Source organism: Hetaerina americana, unplaced genomic scaffold (genome assembly GCF_022747635.1).
Source record: "Hetaerina americana unplaced genomic scaffold, ioHetAmer1.1.p SCAF_3, whole genome shotgun sequence".
Taxonomy (NCBI): Eukaryota; Metazoa; Arthropoda; class Insecta; order Odonata; family Calopterygidae; genus Hetaerina; species Hetaerina americana.
In genome coordinates this window covers 39,682,006-39,697,983 of record NW_027286874.1, presented here as the reverse complement: position 1 = coordinate 39,697,983, position 15,978 = coordinate 39,682,006, and the positions used below count along the sequence as shown (strand labels likewise).

The 15,978-nt window shown below is 33.9% G+C and overlaps 1 protein-coding gene across 6 annotated transcripts in view; it reads right to left on the bottom strand.

Annotated features, from left to right (window-relative positions):
* unc80 (unc80, NALCN channel complex subunit) overlaps positions 1-15,978 on the bottom strand; it is a 136,408-nt gene that overhangs the window by 62,982 nt on the left and 57,448 nt on the right. For all 6 annotated transcript variants that reach the window (XM_071588468.1, XM_071588463.1, XM_071588466.1 and 3 more), the window contains 9 exons: positions 14,884-15,074; positions 11,972-12,120; positions 10,267-10,390; positions 8,099-8,318; positions 7,710-7,857; positions 5,529-5,644; positions 3,472-3,662; positions 3,178-3,393; positions 972-1,107 (listed from right to left, as the gene is read on the bottom strand). In XM_071588468.1, the coding sequence (XP_071444569.1) occupies positions 972-1,107; positions 3,178-3,393; positions 3,472-3,662; positions 5,529-5,644; positions 7,710-7,857; positions 8,099-8,318; positions 10,267-10,390; positions 11,972-12,120; positions 14,884-15,074 (1,491 nt within the window). The remainder of the gene's footprint in view (positions 1-971; positions 1,108-3,177; positions 3,394-3,471; positions 3,663-5,528; positions 5,645-7,709; positions 7,858-8,098; positions 8,319-10,266; positions 10,391-11,971; positions 12,121-14,883; positions 15,075-15,978) is intronic.

Sequence of the window (15,978 nt, the reverse complement as noted above, 5' to 3'; positions counted from 1 at the left end):
ATAGAGGTTTCACTCAACTAAAGAATTTTATAGAGGGAAAGAAAATATTTCTCATGTCAACTAAAACAAATGAAACAATGAATACCATTCGTTATATTAGTACCACATGAGGTACAGGTACAGTCCCTATGAAGTGGATTTACAATTATTACATACTTAACTGCACAGGAAAATGCCTCAATGACTCATGTCAACCTATCCTAAGCATTTCTCTATTTTCTACCTTTCTCTAATATTCTTGATGAAATTTCTGCATAGTATTGCTTTTAATTTCTCAAAATATTGTTCATTGCTTTAGCAGGGTCATTATCAATGGTATATTTGAAACATGAATTTAAGATTGAGATTTATTTAAATATGGCCTTCTGTCAAATTAGGATTTTTTTCTGAGATGATACTAATGGTAGTATACTTTTTGGAAGGAATTTTACAACAGTTTCAAGTGCAGTGTCATCTTGTTTGTGGTGCAGGTTTTTCAATGGCCTTAGATTTATGGGGGAAAATATGCCATCCAATCACCTGCATTTTGCAAAGTTGTCTGGTTCTTTTTGGCTATTTATCATGCTTGATTTTTCTTGCCAGAGAATCCTAATCTATGAAATAGGGAGTCTGTAGCCATCCTGAAGGGTGTTTTATTTTTTGAACAATATTTTATTTCTATTGCTTTCCAAATCAGCCTGGGATAGTAATGTCCTTCTGTGGTGATCACCTTTGCTTTTTCAAAGTCCCATGCAATACACAGCTTGAACAGAATAAATTCTGGGCCAGAGGAGAGGACTGAGAGCTTTTTGTTCAAAGTCCTTCAGGCAGAGGAATGGCTGGAGAAACTCTAGTCAATCAGATAAAATAAAACAAGGAGGAAAATGTGAAATCAGCTTTGTATGATGTTATATCAAAGGGAAAAATGTGATGGAAAGTATGAACAATCAAGGATAACATTATCATGCTTCTTCTCCTGAGGTAATAGTTACCTTCATCAAGGAAGTCTTCTTCTTCATCCTGCAACAACAACTCCTTTTGCTTATTTTCATCAGACACCATGGCTTCTACAGTTGCCACGTTATGTCTGTCTTCTAGAACCATTTCCTCTAACCTGGCACCAATAGCCTATTGAAATTCATGATGAAAGAAGAAAAAAATGTATCAAAGAATATCAATGTAACAAGAAACAGAAGCAAATGAAATCAAAAGTTGTCTCAAGGTGTTCAGAGCTTAATTATTCACATTATTTATTAATAATTAGTATAAGTATGTTAACATAATTTATACATTGAATAAGCTTTATAATGATACTTAGGTTACTTTAAATGACTCGTAACTAAACCAAAGTTAATAAATTTATGGATGATTAGATAGTTCAGGGTAATGTGTAGTAAAACCATATGATATAAGTAACTTATATATCGCATATTTGAGATGGACTTGAACTCCATTCTCTGGGTCACCTGTAAACTCTCAGGAAGGACTGGCCTTTAGAAAACCATAGCCCAAGTTTAGATGGAGATATGCAGAGGCTGAGATGGATACCATTTGGTTAGATACCAACTGCTCTACAAATATGATCAACAATAATTTTATTCACTTAGTCATGTAGTTGAAAATATTATTGTAATGAAATCAAGAAAAATGACTACATCTTTGAAGCATGAAGTATCATTATATGCTTTGATAACATCTGGGGAGTATAGATGGACATTGCTTTGTTGAAGTTTCAAGGTCCCAATACTAATTACATATTATAAACTGGAGGTAGGTATTATAAACTTTATATTTATTACGTATCAGGAAAATATTGTTAATTTGATCCCACTTAACTCACACTTTGAGCAATTCAAATTGAAGTTTTGTTTAACTAAAAGTTCAGTGATTATCCCCCTGGATTTTTTAAATATTAAAATTAACTTCACATACTACATCATTAATGATTTCTTTTAAATTACAAAATTATATACGTGCAGCCATTAAAAAAAAGTATTGTATTGAGAGAAATTGAAGTTTGGAAGAAAGCTGAGATGTTGCCAGAACAAGTAGTAAGCGATTTATTTTTTTGTCTATGACTGTTAAATACTCTCCAAAAGATATATTATTATTGTTTTAAGTTTTGACCCATTGAACCTAATGTAGCACCTCATACAATACCAAAACATAATGCTCAGTAAAACACTCAAGTTTAAGGTTCTGAAGTTTGCAAATTTGCATAACTCAGTTGCCATCTAATAATTTATGTACTTGGGTAGCTGGTATTCAATGGGATGACTGCCAGATTATCCCATACATTCCTTTGCGTCATTCGTATCAATTTGATTCTTCAATTGAAGTCCAAAACTTTTTTTCTTCGATCCCTTCAGATTCTGGCCATCGTTTTTTAATCCTGTAGTGTAATTTCCTATTTCTTCAGTATCTTTGATTAAATTTAATTTTCCACTTTCTGTAAATGCCCACTATTTTTTGAATTTATTCATTTTTGGAGCTATATTCTACTACTACATCTTCAAATGATTCCATAGCACTTTGAAACTTTTCAATGTAGCTGCTGAACAACATGTATGTATGAAGAAAATACTGGTACTGGTGAAAAGGTGTTAGCTAACGCCTGATGACCTTGAAGGGCAAGGAAGCAAATACCCTCTCTCTGATCCCATGCTGTGCCTTTGGGACTGGGTATCTGGTGGGAGACTGATTCATCAACTGCAGGGACTTGGGAGAAGGACAGAGACATTAGAGAGAAGACTAAGGAGCTTGTGTATCCACACCCTCTTTTTTGGTGGTAATATCTGGGGAAAATAGAGGATGTTGTACATAGTTTTATACTGTAAAAACATTGATGAAGGTTTGCAGCTTTTTTACTTTAAGTTTATTTAAAATAACTTCAAAGATTTTCACTCCGGTCATGAGCATTTTTTGTTCAATATACCTTCTTTAGGCAAATCAATGGGGCTGTTTGGTTAATATCACTTCATAAGGCGCTTGATTTTAAAGGATAATCTTGCCATGGTGGAAAATAAAGTGTGCACTTTTAGCAATTGGGAGAGCTTTTTCTTCCAGATCCTGAGAATAACTCATTTACTAGTCTCTGACAAAAGTGGGTTTTACTCCATCAAAATAGAGTACATATCACATAAGTGAATGAAACATGTGTATTCATTTTCAATATTAATAATTCAATGATGCAACTACCTCAGCCCACTGAAAAAACATCTTCCCAGCAGCTTTTTGCAGAACATGTGTTCGCCTCATGCCAGAAGGAGTAGTTCTACTTGAATGTGGTCCAGATTGGCGGAAAACAGGAAAATTGTGCTTCATCCATGTAGGCCACTGTCCTTTGTTACAGCAATGTACAAAATAAGCACACTCCAAGAGAAATGATGCTCTGGAAACCACAGGAGCATTTGGCTGTAAAAGTTAGGAATATATTTAGCATAATCTTGACGAAAATATTTAGCTACATTGAACTGATTGAAGCCATCCTACCAGGTCAAGAACAGCTGCAAGCAAGTGAGAGTCAGGAACTGACCCTGGATGACATGTTTCAAGAATAAAAGAAAATCGCAGCATTCCATTATACACAGGTTGCAGGGGTACTAATTTCCTTTCCTTCAATACCACGAACTCTGAATCTCTGGAGTGCATCCCAAAATCAATGGAATTCCTGCGACTCATATCTACAATAAAAAGAAATATGAAAATAAACGGAAAATCCAAAATTTACTGGAAAGTTTAGTGTGATAGCTGTAAATACTTAGATGTTCATTTTAAACGAGGGTGCACAGAACTAATGCAAAATTTTCATTTCTTGACAAACCAATCACTAACTGGAAGAGTTTACCTGCAGAACTATTTGAGCCCTTCTTAAACAATGTAACTGTATTTAAGAAAATATGCAAACAGTTTACGTGAACATTAAGTTTATGTATTCATGTAAATTGAAAGTACAAATGTTACCTCCTGGCAAAGTGCCAACCGGTAACAATTTCCTTCAATAATAATTACCATGCAATAATTAAAATACAATTAAATTCCATCATTTTCAAGAAATACCCATTACACTCAATAATTGCTAACATAAATATGAACAACATAACAATTTCATTGCATCATAAATCAGACCTCAATGCAGGCTGGGAGGTATTCCACTGTATAAAAATAATTATTTTTACTCATCTAAAAATGAAATTATAATTTAGAAAAAGAAAACTTTAAGTTTTTCTCACATGAGTAGGTTCTATAATTGGGGTTATTATGAATGGTACAATGATTTTGGATAGAACTTCTCATAACTCAACTCCCCGGGCATACTGCATAGGTCAATCTCAGTAATTTTTCTCATCACCCAGTTGCTTAAAAGTGTTGCATGGAGGATATTAAACATGTTTTAATATATTCCTCTCTGTGACCATAAAAACATATTATTTGCAGTTATAATATTATAAAATACACTGAATTTACACAGTGGTCTCACTCAATCATTTTTCATATAAAAACATTCTGAGAAATTTCACAATAGAAAAATTATTTCTATAAATCAGGATATGCAACCTGGGCAACTTAACATCTGACAAGATCTGGGTTTGAATCCCGGTCTAATAGAAGGTAAATTGTATTCCACAGTGAAATTTATATCATTCATTTGCACACCACTAGATGACACATTTACAGCTTTAATCATGGAATTGCTGCAGTATCTTTAAATTAGTAAAACCTTCTATGCTTAAGGTTGACACATTAGACATAACTCATGCAGATATACTTGGCCACACTTCAGTATTATGAGAGCATCTACAGTAACAAACAGCATGTTGCCAGTTATTTTTTTCGTAAGAGTCAAAAGGATTTTAGGTTATTTATAATACCTAGAAGAAAACTGTACAAATTCTATTATTTTTTTTAAAGAAGGCAAGGCAAGCATTCATAGGGCTGCACATTTTTAGCGTGTCAAATAATGTATAAAAATATTCATGAAATCTGTGACATTTCTTATAATATTAAAAAAATTAGTTCAAATAGTTTTTATGATAAATTTTGAGAAATCTCAGTTTTTTTAATAAGTTTACATATCTTTTAACTTAATTTCTTGTCTATATTTAAAAACTTATTATAAAGCAGGGTAGTTTAGAGAAAGCATGCAAATGATAATGATACGTTAAAATCTGGGTAATGAGAATAAAATAATTCAGTGAAAATGAATATCGCTAATATATTTTTATCCACTATCATGGATTCAGAATTTGGAACTTTCCACAAATTTGGGAAGATTTCATTTTAAAAGATTTTAAAACATTTCCATTAAACTACATTAACACTTTCAAAAGACAAAGTTTCCATAATTATCACAACAAATGCATTGGTTTCATACCAGAAGTTAACATAAATTGAAACTAGAATGCAACATTATATTACAATTCTCATTACAAGCGCATCTATATTTAACTCCGAGCCCCTACAGTTCCAGGCATTCAACGCTTGTTGATAAGGGATGCAGTAATGACATATAAAGATAGTTAAAGGGCAAACTCCAAGATCTTACTTACAGCTTGAGGTAGTCTCTTCAATCCCTCCATCTCTTTTCTTCCCCTTGCCGAATCCAATATTTTTAAGGTGATCCTCCATTCGTTTTTTGGCTTTCTGCAAGGTATTACTCATTGGCCTGAAAATAAATAATAAATTTATAAGTGAAGATGATCATAAAAAAGAATTTACAAGTAAACAATCCATTATTGGTGGAATAATGAAGACTTTATCACCACAATTCAACTGACAAAAACTAAACTTTTTAAAATCTGCCAGCAGTATGCTTAGGTGGTCATTGTTGAAAATTTTCATAAGTCAGTGATTCATGCAGAGATTGACTTCCCAAGAATCATTGACGAACATAAAATTGGGAAGTGTATGAACCATTTATTACTAAAAGATTATTCGCCAGTATATAAAGCTTGATGACGTACATTCAAAAGAAAATTGATATAAAGATTACACACACTAACTTATCAACCACTTACTACAATGAGATCTTTTTATTACCTAAAGTGATTTTATTATTTAGCTCATGTCAATATATTATGCAAATATCTACTCCTGTATAGTATATAGTATCCTTTTCTGGGGTTCTTCTCCGCTTGCAGACACAATATTTAAAATTCAAAAGCGAGCCGTACGGCTAATTGTCAAAGCAGAGCATAATGCTCCTTGTCGTCCATTATTCCATAAATTGAACATTCTACCTTTGCCATGTATTTATATCTATGTATTACTGGTGTACACCTTTGTAAACCTTTCAATGTATGACACAAATTGTGGTATTCACCACTATGGGACCAGGTCTAAAAATGATCTGCACCGAGCTTAAGTAAGAACTAGAACCACCGCACTAGGCCCTAAATCTATGGGTCTCCTTATGTTTAATAAGCTAAACGAGGACCTGAAATCCAGCACAAACATTTATCTATTTAAAAGAAAATTGAGAGCTTTTCTTCAAAGGAATTTGTTCTATTCTATTAGGAATTTCATGGAACATGAAACTTAGAATAGGCATATGTATTTACATTGTGTATTATTGTATATATTGACGTGTCCTATACTATGTACAATTTTTTTGTATGATGGTCTCTGGACAAATAAAAATTATTATTATTATTATTATTATTATTGCTTGTTAGCCAATTAAAATGACTTTATATTCATCAATAGTAATAATAATAATATTGATTTGTTCTGTGTCAATATTTATAACATGCATAATATGAGTGAAAAAAATATGAATTCATGTAAACTGTATAATTTTAATGGCATCATTAAAATAATCACTGTTAGAGCAATACAATTTTCCCAGAGAGAAAATTGTCAAGTAGAATTTCAGAGATGCTAGCATCTTCCACTGACTTGGGAGTTTTATTAAAAAGTCTTATGCCCATCTCTTTTGGCCAATTGACAGGCTTTACCACATTAATTGAAAAGAGCAAGTTTTTTGATAGGTGTAAGGATATCAACAAGTAAACTGTTAGTAGTGATGTATGGTTCATATTTATGACTTTGTATTATTTTTATAGCATTTCATGTCATAGGGTAATGATTTTTAGCAGTCCATCTCCCCGTGATGGCAGGATATCAATATCAGGAGCAAGGAATGGATGGAGGCTACACAAAACATATTGGAAAGAGTTTAGAGTGTAATTTAAGAAAGCAATGCCTTAAAAAACTATACCAGCATTATTTGCATTACTTAGGTTTACCTCCATTTAATTTAACTTTTTTCTTAAAAAACCCCTTTCTTTTATAACTAAATAACCAATTTACCTCAAGAAGTAATAAAAAAAACTGTTTAAATGGCTACAGTCACCCCATTTTATAATATCAAAAGCCATTCCTAGTTATTCTAGAACATTACTTATGCAGCTAACTAAATTTTTGCTTCTGCTCATCATGCCAACCATATTACATTCTGACAGGTAGATAGTTTGAGACACTTTGGCTTATAACTATGGAAAGTATCAAACCACAGCTGTCATTGAGAGCAAACATCAGTCAGAAATGTATTGATTAATGCTTCTGATGTGCTCCATTTGGGTAAAATATTTCTAGCCCTTTATGTAAATTTGGTCCCTGGTGAGAGTGTCTGTTATCAGAGGTTCCACTGAATCTAAATTGATCTACAAGGAGCATCTATGAGATGGTGGGACAGTGGGTGGAAAGGTATGAAAAATATGCGGTCTTACCCTGAAGGTCCACTAACTTTTTCCACACTCCTTCCCAAGGAATGATGTAATGACGGTTGCCGATGGATACTTCCTTCCACTGGAGATTCACTATCATCATGAGTTTCACTTTGGTCATTTTTTCCATAGTCCCGCTTAAACCAGTTAACTACAGAAAAAGGGTTGATGAGTGATGGTGGATGATTAAGATAGATGCTTGGCTATGCAAGAGGAGAATTGATAAGATGGCCAATGATGGAGAATTCATTATAGCCAAGATTTTACAACACCATTTTCTAAAATGTTCCCACCATGAACAATATTTTATGAGTTCGGTTGTTTAATGCAGTTAAAATCAACTTTATTTTGATACTCATCAGTAAATTTTTAGGCTAATATTAATAATTTACCTAGAGGAAAGCGAGATGATTTTTTTGTTTTCTCAGTGCTAGTTGAAGGAGTTTGGTCACCACCACCCCCATATCCTCCCATATTTCTTTCACTTTGTCTTGGAGTGAGGATATGATGCTTTTTCCTTATATTTCCAATTGGGCTTTGGCTGACTCTGGCAAAGGCAGATGCAGCAGCACCCACTCCAACATCTTCACTAATGTCAGCCTCGACCAGACTCTTAAAATAATGTTAAAAATGAAATCATTGACAGCTAAATATCATCTTCAATAGTAATGCCTGTGGGCCATAGTATGAGATATCCTTCTATGTTTGAAGTTTCTCAGTAATTTTAATAACAAATTAACAGAGTAGGATTAAATTTTACATCAGAAACACAAATATGTTTGGCAAGTACATATATGGACAAACAAGCTGCTTTTTGAGGTTTGAGTTAATCCTCCCCAATATCTAAATTATCAGCAAATTATTCTCTGACACTACACTTTTTTAGACTCTTAAAAAAAATATTTTAGTAATGGCAACCAATGAAGGATTGGTTGGGTTCTTTAGTTCCCATTTCCACCAATTCTCGAGACTAGAACCAAAATTGGGATTAAAATGAAAACCATTGGCTATGGAACCAATTTATCTTCTATGTTAGGTTGTTTGCACACACTCTTGCATAAGTTTGTAATACCCAATAAAGAGTTTCCAAGATCTCATAAAATGTTTTAAAACCAAGTTGTCATTTATGAACATACAGGTTGTGACTGGACAAAAGCCAGTTTGAAATTTCTGTTGTTTAATACACATGGAGAGGTTGCCATTGGTGATAAAATAAGCACAATGTATGTACTGAACAGTCTTAACCTAAAACCGGGCACAATTCTGAGAACAAGTGGGGAGTCTGACTGAAGAGCTTTGATTATTTAGTGTACGTGCTGGTCGCTTGGCGACAGAAATTATTTAGTTCTTTGGGTACCCAAGATTGACAGTATATGATGTCATTGCAAAGTGTAATGATACTTTTGCAACAACAGCAAGGAAAACTCACTTGAAGGAGCATGTTGCAATCCACCAAATTTCATATAATGAAATTTAGTGGAATCCACAAAACGTAAAATTTAGTTTATTTCTACTTCTATTTAATTAGGAAAAACTGAAAGTTTTTCCTTCCAAATATTTTTGTGTTCATTTAATGCAACAAAACAATTTGCTTTGCTTCCATAAAACACGGAAAATTACATTCAATCTATTTACTGACATTTCAAAAGTGTTATTCAAATTTGGGACTAATTTTTACCTGAATATATTAATAAAAGATAATATGAAAATTCGTAGATTTGTATCTAGACATTTTGTAAATTTAACTTTGGTATTGCATCTTAAAAACTATAAATATTTCATGGAAAACTCAGAGTTACTCGCGATACTTCTCATTAAATAAACATATAAATTCTAATAAAGTAAAAATTACTTTTAGAGTAGATAAAGTTTTGTTTACTACTGCAACTGTTGTAAACAGATACCTATCCATTTACTAGAACTAATAGAACTGAGATCCAAAACAGAGAACTGAAATTGTGAACCAGGCATTTAAAGAACTAGCACTGGAGCCAAAACAAATTGGAACTGAGGCATCACAAATAAATCAAATGGATGTTTCCCATGGAGGCCAAAAAAAAATTTCATGAAATCATTACAAACAATTGGTGTAACCACAGAGGAATCCATAGAATGAGGCCACCAAATCTAAGGATCAGCATTTGCAATTTTTCCATGTTGTTTTTTGAATACTTATAATATAGGCAAAATGATGAAACCGAAAAATGTATAATAAAATATAGTCTAGATTCTAATAAGAACCAATTTCTTTGTAAAAAGAATTATTATACGAGAATATATTATATTAGAATATTTTATAAAAGAATATTATTATAATACTCCTTTTTAATTGAGAAAAGTTTCAATATATATGAGAAATATTTGTATGGTGTGGTAAACTAAGGCAAGTGAACTTCAGGTAATGGGGCATGTGGGAGAGAATGCACTCTGAAAAAGCACTGAAATCACAGTTATTTTGCTGCTAAATAAATACAAACATGAAATTGCTGCAATCTTGCAAAAGTTCCAAGACATTTTTGTCATTTTCAAGAACATTTAGAGGTTTTTAAAGATTTCTTACAGGGCAAGTTGATGATGTACTCCTTTTCTTGAACAGAAATTTTCGTCCTCCACGCTCATCCATTATGTAGCATGATCCCATTGGTAGGTCCGACTGCTCTTCAACTTCTGACTGACTGGCATTCCTTAATACACATATAGAGAGAGACCTATCATAAACAGAATGAACCTGTAAGGATTTTAAGCTACCACTGAAGGTTCTAATTTAAGGGGATTGATTACTGTGAACTACAGTGCTACATCATATCCTTTCCCATGCCTAACCATGCGCTTTCATGCCCTTCCCCATGCCAATCCTCTATCCATTGGCTTCCCCAAGCTTCTCTGCTCTTCTGAGATTGCACCACTGAGGTGTAAAAGGAAGGGAGACATCTGAGAACATCCAAGAATGCTGCACAAAGGAGATAGAGATATGAGGTAAGAAACCACCATCTGACACCTTTCCCTATTTGCACACATCCTACCACTTGTTTTTCCAACCTAGAACTATAAGTAGTAAATATGCATTTGCACTGAACCTTTTATCATTAATAAATGGTTTTGAACATAGTATTTTATAGCTATAACAGGTCAAAGGTTAGGAGCCAGATGAGAGGTAGTCCGTCTGTTCCTCAGTGAAGTGGCTGCAAAGGTGTCTCCAGTGGGGCGACCATTGAGTGATGGTGTCAAGTTAAAAACACTATTGAGGAAGGCAACAGGAAACCACCTCAACCATTATTCCCAAGAACTTTTATGATGGACAGTATAAAGAATATCAGTCCTGGAAACTATGGGACTCAGCCCAATCTGCTGTCTGTCATGCCCGGCAGTGGGAAAGGGAAGGCTTCCACGGTCGTCATCCCACAAAACCCTTGCAAGGGAAAATCGACAGCAGCAGGAAAGAAGAGGCAGATGAAGATGACCAATTTAGTTAGTATAGGAACACAGAATGTTTGGACAATCTTGAGGAGAGGAAAATTAGAGAATATTAAGCGAGAGATGGAAAGGGGAAATACAGATATTTTAGGTCCATGATAGGTGAGATAGAAGGACAGTGAGGATAAGTAGGCGAAGGAAGAGATAGTGATGAGGTGGGGGACTAAGATTTAGGGACGAGGAATGACTGTGAGGAGAAAGCAATTGAATTCTGTAGAAGACGGGGGTTAGTCTTCACCAGCACTTGGTTTAGACACCACAAAAGGCATAGGTATACATGGAAAATGCCATGTGACTCTGAAAGGCATCCTTTAGATTATATTCTGGTTAGGCATAGGTTTAAGGCCAGTGTGTTGAATTCACACATCTTCCTGGAAGCAGATGCGGACTCTGACCACAATTTAGTTGTTATAAAGTGTGGTGTACATTTCAAAAAGATAAGGCAGAGGCGGTGGGTTAGGAAATGGAATATAGAAACATTAAATGAATTGACAAGGAAGGAGTATCAGCAGGAATAAAATTAACTGATTCAGGTGTGCACTGAGATGATTTCACAGTACCCATAATTTGCTCAGAACTTTTCTGCAAATAACATTCAAGGTACTGATGGCTTCACCATATCATATCTCTGAAACTTAATTATGGCTTTGATAATGCCACACCATGGTGACACTTTTCATGCATTGAAACCAAATTTGTGGAATATTTTGAAACACTTGTTCATTTTAGGTAACAATGCTGAACTACATTTTCAGTTATAAATTAATTATAACCAAGAAAACTGATCTTACTTAGCTGACTTAGTGGACTGCTGACCAGACTGTCCCTTATGAGGCCGGTTGGCTGAATCTAACAAGCCACTCAAGGCCACGCGGCGAAAAACACCTCCATGAGCTTCCTTTATGTATGTCATCAACTGACGTACGTCACCGTAGAGAGCCTGGAGAAAAGGAAAAGAATATGAAAAAAGAGTATTACAATGGAAAATATAGGGTTAAAAATCAAAACCTCAACTAAGGAATGCTGAGGATGAAAAGATATTGTAAAGAACAATAATTTTGATCATATATCACTTAAGTATAAACATACATATTACTTATTAAATAATAGCACCTATATGTTCAAGCATAATTTGATAGGCTGCTTGCTTTCAAAGAGCAATGTAAACCAAACCTTAATTTATACTCTAGTCAATGAGATCACAATTCTGGGTGAATGATTCAAAATACTGTAAATAAAAAAATAAGGTTTACTTCCACTTTTAAGTCATCAAGAACATGTTTTCAGTTTTACATTTCAATAAATTGAAATTGTAGTTAAAAGCAAACAGAAATTAATTTCACTCCTTACCTCTGAGATGATATGGAGATTTTGTCTGACTTGCCTAGGGTGTAAGCTTTAATGGATTTCAGAAGTTTCAGATATGTCAAGGGAATGAAACTGCACTAGTATGTAACTTTCCAATATCAAATATTTTCTTATACAAGAGCAAATTAACTTCTGAGGGTATTACTACCACATTTACAACATTCAGTACCTGATTTCTAACTGAGTTTTACAATGAATCTAAGATTTAACCGGCTGCAATATAACCCTTGAAAACAACTACCTTTAAATTTTTAAAGAGAGAAACCCATTGAAAACACATTTCACTAATTAGGCATTAATGATGTAGACACTTTGGTATCAGGGCAACTAAATGCAAATTCTGTAAAAATCACAATTTTCTTTGGCAAGTTGAAAATTCAAATAATTGCCAAATTGTGATAGTTCCTATGCCCATTGCTCATTCAATTCAGTTGTGTTTTCTGTGTCAATTTTTTTACTTAACCCATTGAGGAAGCTGCTGCATTTAATGAAACAATTCCAACTTTTTTAAGTCTCTAAGATTTGTTACGTATCACCCAATAAACCATAAATATGAAAGGAAACTGCATTTTTGATGATACGCCTACCCAAATGAATGTGCAGAACTTATTAACTGTATTGATATGCCTCACTGGAGCAGTAAGACACTATCTGCCTCAATATGTCCAGTATGAAGGTGGTCCCAAAAGTACCCCGCCTGACCTAGAGATGATGGTAGTTATTTAAAATATATCACCGTACTAGAAAGTATGCAATCTATAAAGCATATGCTTCAAATTTGAAGACACTATGGTGTTTAGTATTTGTTTCGCTGGCATCAATATTGAATGTTTTCAGTGAATTTGTGAAAATGGAGAAAATTGGTCATCGTCATGTGATACAATACTTTTATTTGAAAGGCCTCAGCACAACTAACATAAAAGCTGAACTGGATTCTACTCTGGGTGAGTCTGCTCCTTTGTTTACAACAGTAAAATATTGGGTAGTCGAGGTTATATGAGGCCATACAAACTGTCAAGACAAGCATCACATTGGTTGACCAAATGAGGTGACGACTCCAGAAACGGCGAAGAAAATCCACAAAGTGATACTGGATTATCGTCCACTGAAAGTGCGCGGGCTAGCAGACATAATACGCATTTCAAAAATTGAGGTACATCGCATATTAACTGAAAATTTGGACATGAGAAAGCATGCAAGATGACTGCTGCGTTTGCTCACACTCGAGCAAAACCAATGTTGTGAAGATGTTTCAATTGAGTATTTAGCAAAGTTTCACAGCAACAAAGCAGAATTTTTGTGCTGTTTCATAACCGTGGATGAAACATGGGTCTGCCACTTCACACCCGAGACAAAAAGAACAATCCAAACAATGGATTCAAAAGGAAGAACTGGCTCCAAAGAAGGCGAAGACCGTTTCATCTGCAGGCAAGGTCATGGCATTGGTTTTCTGGGATGGGCATGGGATAATTTTCATTGACTATCTTGAAAAAGGAAAAACTATCAACGTCGAGTATGACGCCAACTTATTGCAATGTTTGAGCAAATAAATCAAGCAAAAGTGGCCGCATTTGGCTAAGAAGAAAATGTTGTTTCATCAAGACAATGCACCAGCTCACAAATGCGTTATTGCAATGGCCAAAATTCATGAATTAAAGTTTGAATTGCTATCTCATGCATCCTATTTGCCAGATTTAGCTCCCTCGGATTATTTTCTGTTCGCAAACTTGCAAAAATGGTTCGGTGGTCAAAGATTTTCCAACCGCAAAGAAGTGATGTCAGCAGTTAATGGCTATTTTGAGGGGCAAGACAGTTCTTGTTTTAAAAAGGGAATCGAACTCATTTAACATCGCTGGGAAAAGTGTATAGAGATGAAAGGAGGTTATGTTGGAAAAGAAATACATTTTTTTCCAAAATTTTTGTGTTTTCTTTGTTGGGTCAGGTACTTCTGGGATTACCCTCATATTTCATTTATGCAAAATTATTTACCATTGGCCACCACCAAACACTAATCATAGAATTATTACATTGATTTTTCCTTGCAAGTTGTTAGAGCTTCAAACTAACAATAACAGAAATACCATGCCCCCTCAAAAATATTAAAAAACCTAAGAAATGAAGTTTATAAATTAATCAAATAAAAAAAACAAAATGTCTATACGGCATATTTTGATAATGCAAAAGATTAAGTATAGGGCAAGTATAAATGAATGCTATTATTGGTTTCCTGCAAACCCCTCTAATTGTTTCCAGATAATAAATGGTTATTTTTTGATGAAAAATCTATTATTACAAGCAATTATTCTATTGGTACACTGCCAAACTATTCACTTACCACATTTTCTTGAGATTTCAACTCTTTTGAACACTTGACCATCCTGGATACCAGACTTTTGAAAACATTGGATATAATATGGCCTTCAATGCCCCTGCTACTGCCACGTCCTATATTAGCACCAAAGTTTGTGGCATAACCTCCAGATCCACTACCTGTATCTGGAGACTTACTGGCATTCCGTTTTTGATCTAATAGAGACAGAAATGTATTATAAGTAACAGCTTTATTACAAATGAATTTTTAATAAGGAAGGGAAAATCATCTGTAATGATCCCAAAACATTAAAAAGAAATGATAATGCTTGCTTTACAGATAGACCAAAATTAGTGATAGGTTGGTGGTATTATTTCGGTTTTAGCAACAGTAGAGTTCTTAGCTTTGGTTCCAGGTGTCAGTTCTTGTTTTTGTTTCTGATAATTCTGGTGAATGGATAGGTATTGAACTATCAGCAATCACTATAATGAAAACTTGAACACCTCAAAGAAATTAACTTGTTTGCATGGGAAAATAAAAATAGGCATGTTCAGCCTTGGTCCATCCAAAATTTACCTTAAAATGTACACTACCAAATAATAATACCTATAGTTTTGCAAGAAAGCAAGAGAAGCTTTTGTGGGATAGCCCAGTTAATTGTGTGTCTGCTGCATGTAAGGGTCACTACAGTAAAATCCTTTGATCTAAAAATATTTCAAGACTATTTCAATACTCTTTGGCAAGGATTATGAACTTAGAGAGGCATTAGTACATAGAAACAACCTAATTTAGTATAACTATTGACTCCAAAACCAATGTTTTTTTTCTTGATTCCAATTTAGCCTCCACAATGAATGGAATCAGGAATAAAACTGACCAATTATTGGTCAAAATATTTTATTTCATTCATTTTATTATAACTTTACATAAAGCCACAAGGTTCACAGGGTAATTAAAATAATTTTTTTGTAATTAAGACAAGCTAACACTATTTTCTTTTTTTCTTATTTGCCATGGTAAAAAATGAGCTTGATCAGATCGATATTTATTATTTGATTTTACAAAAGGATCCCCAATATTGATACAGAATAACTATTAAAAGTTCCATTACTGAAATAT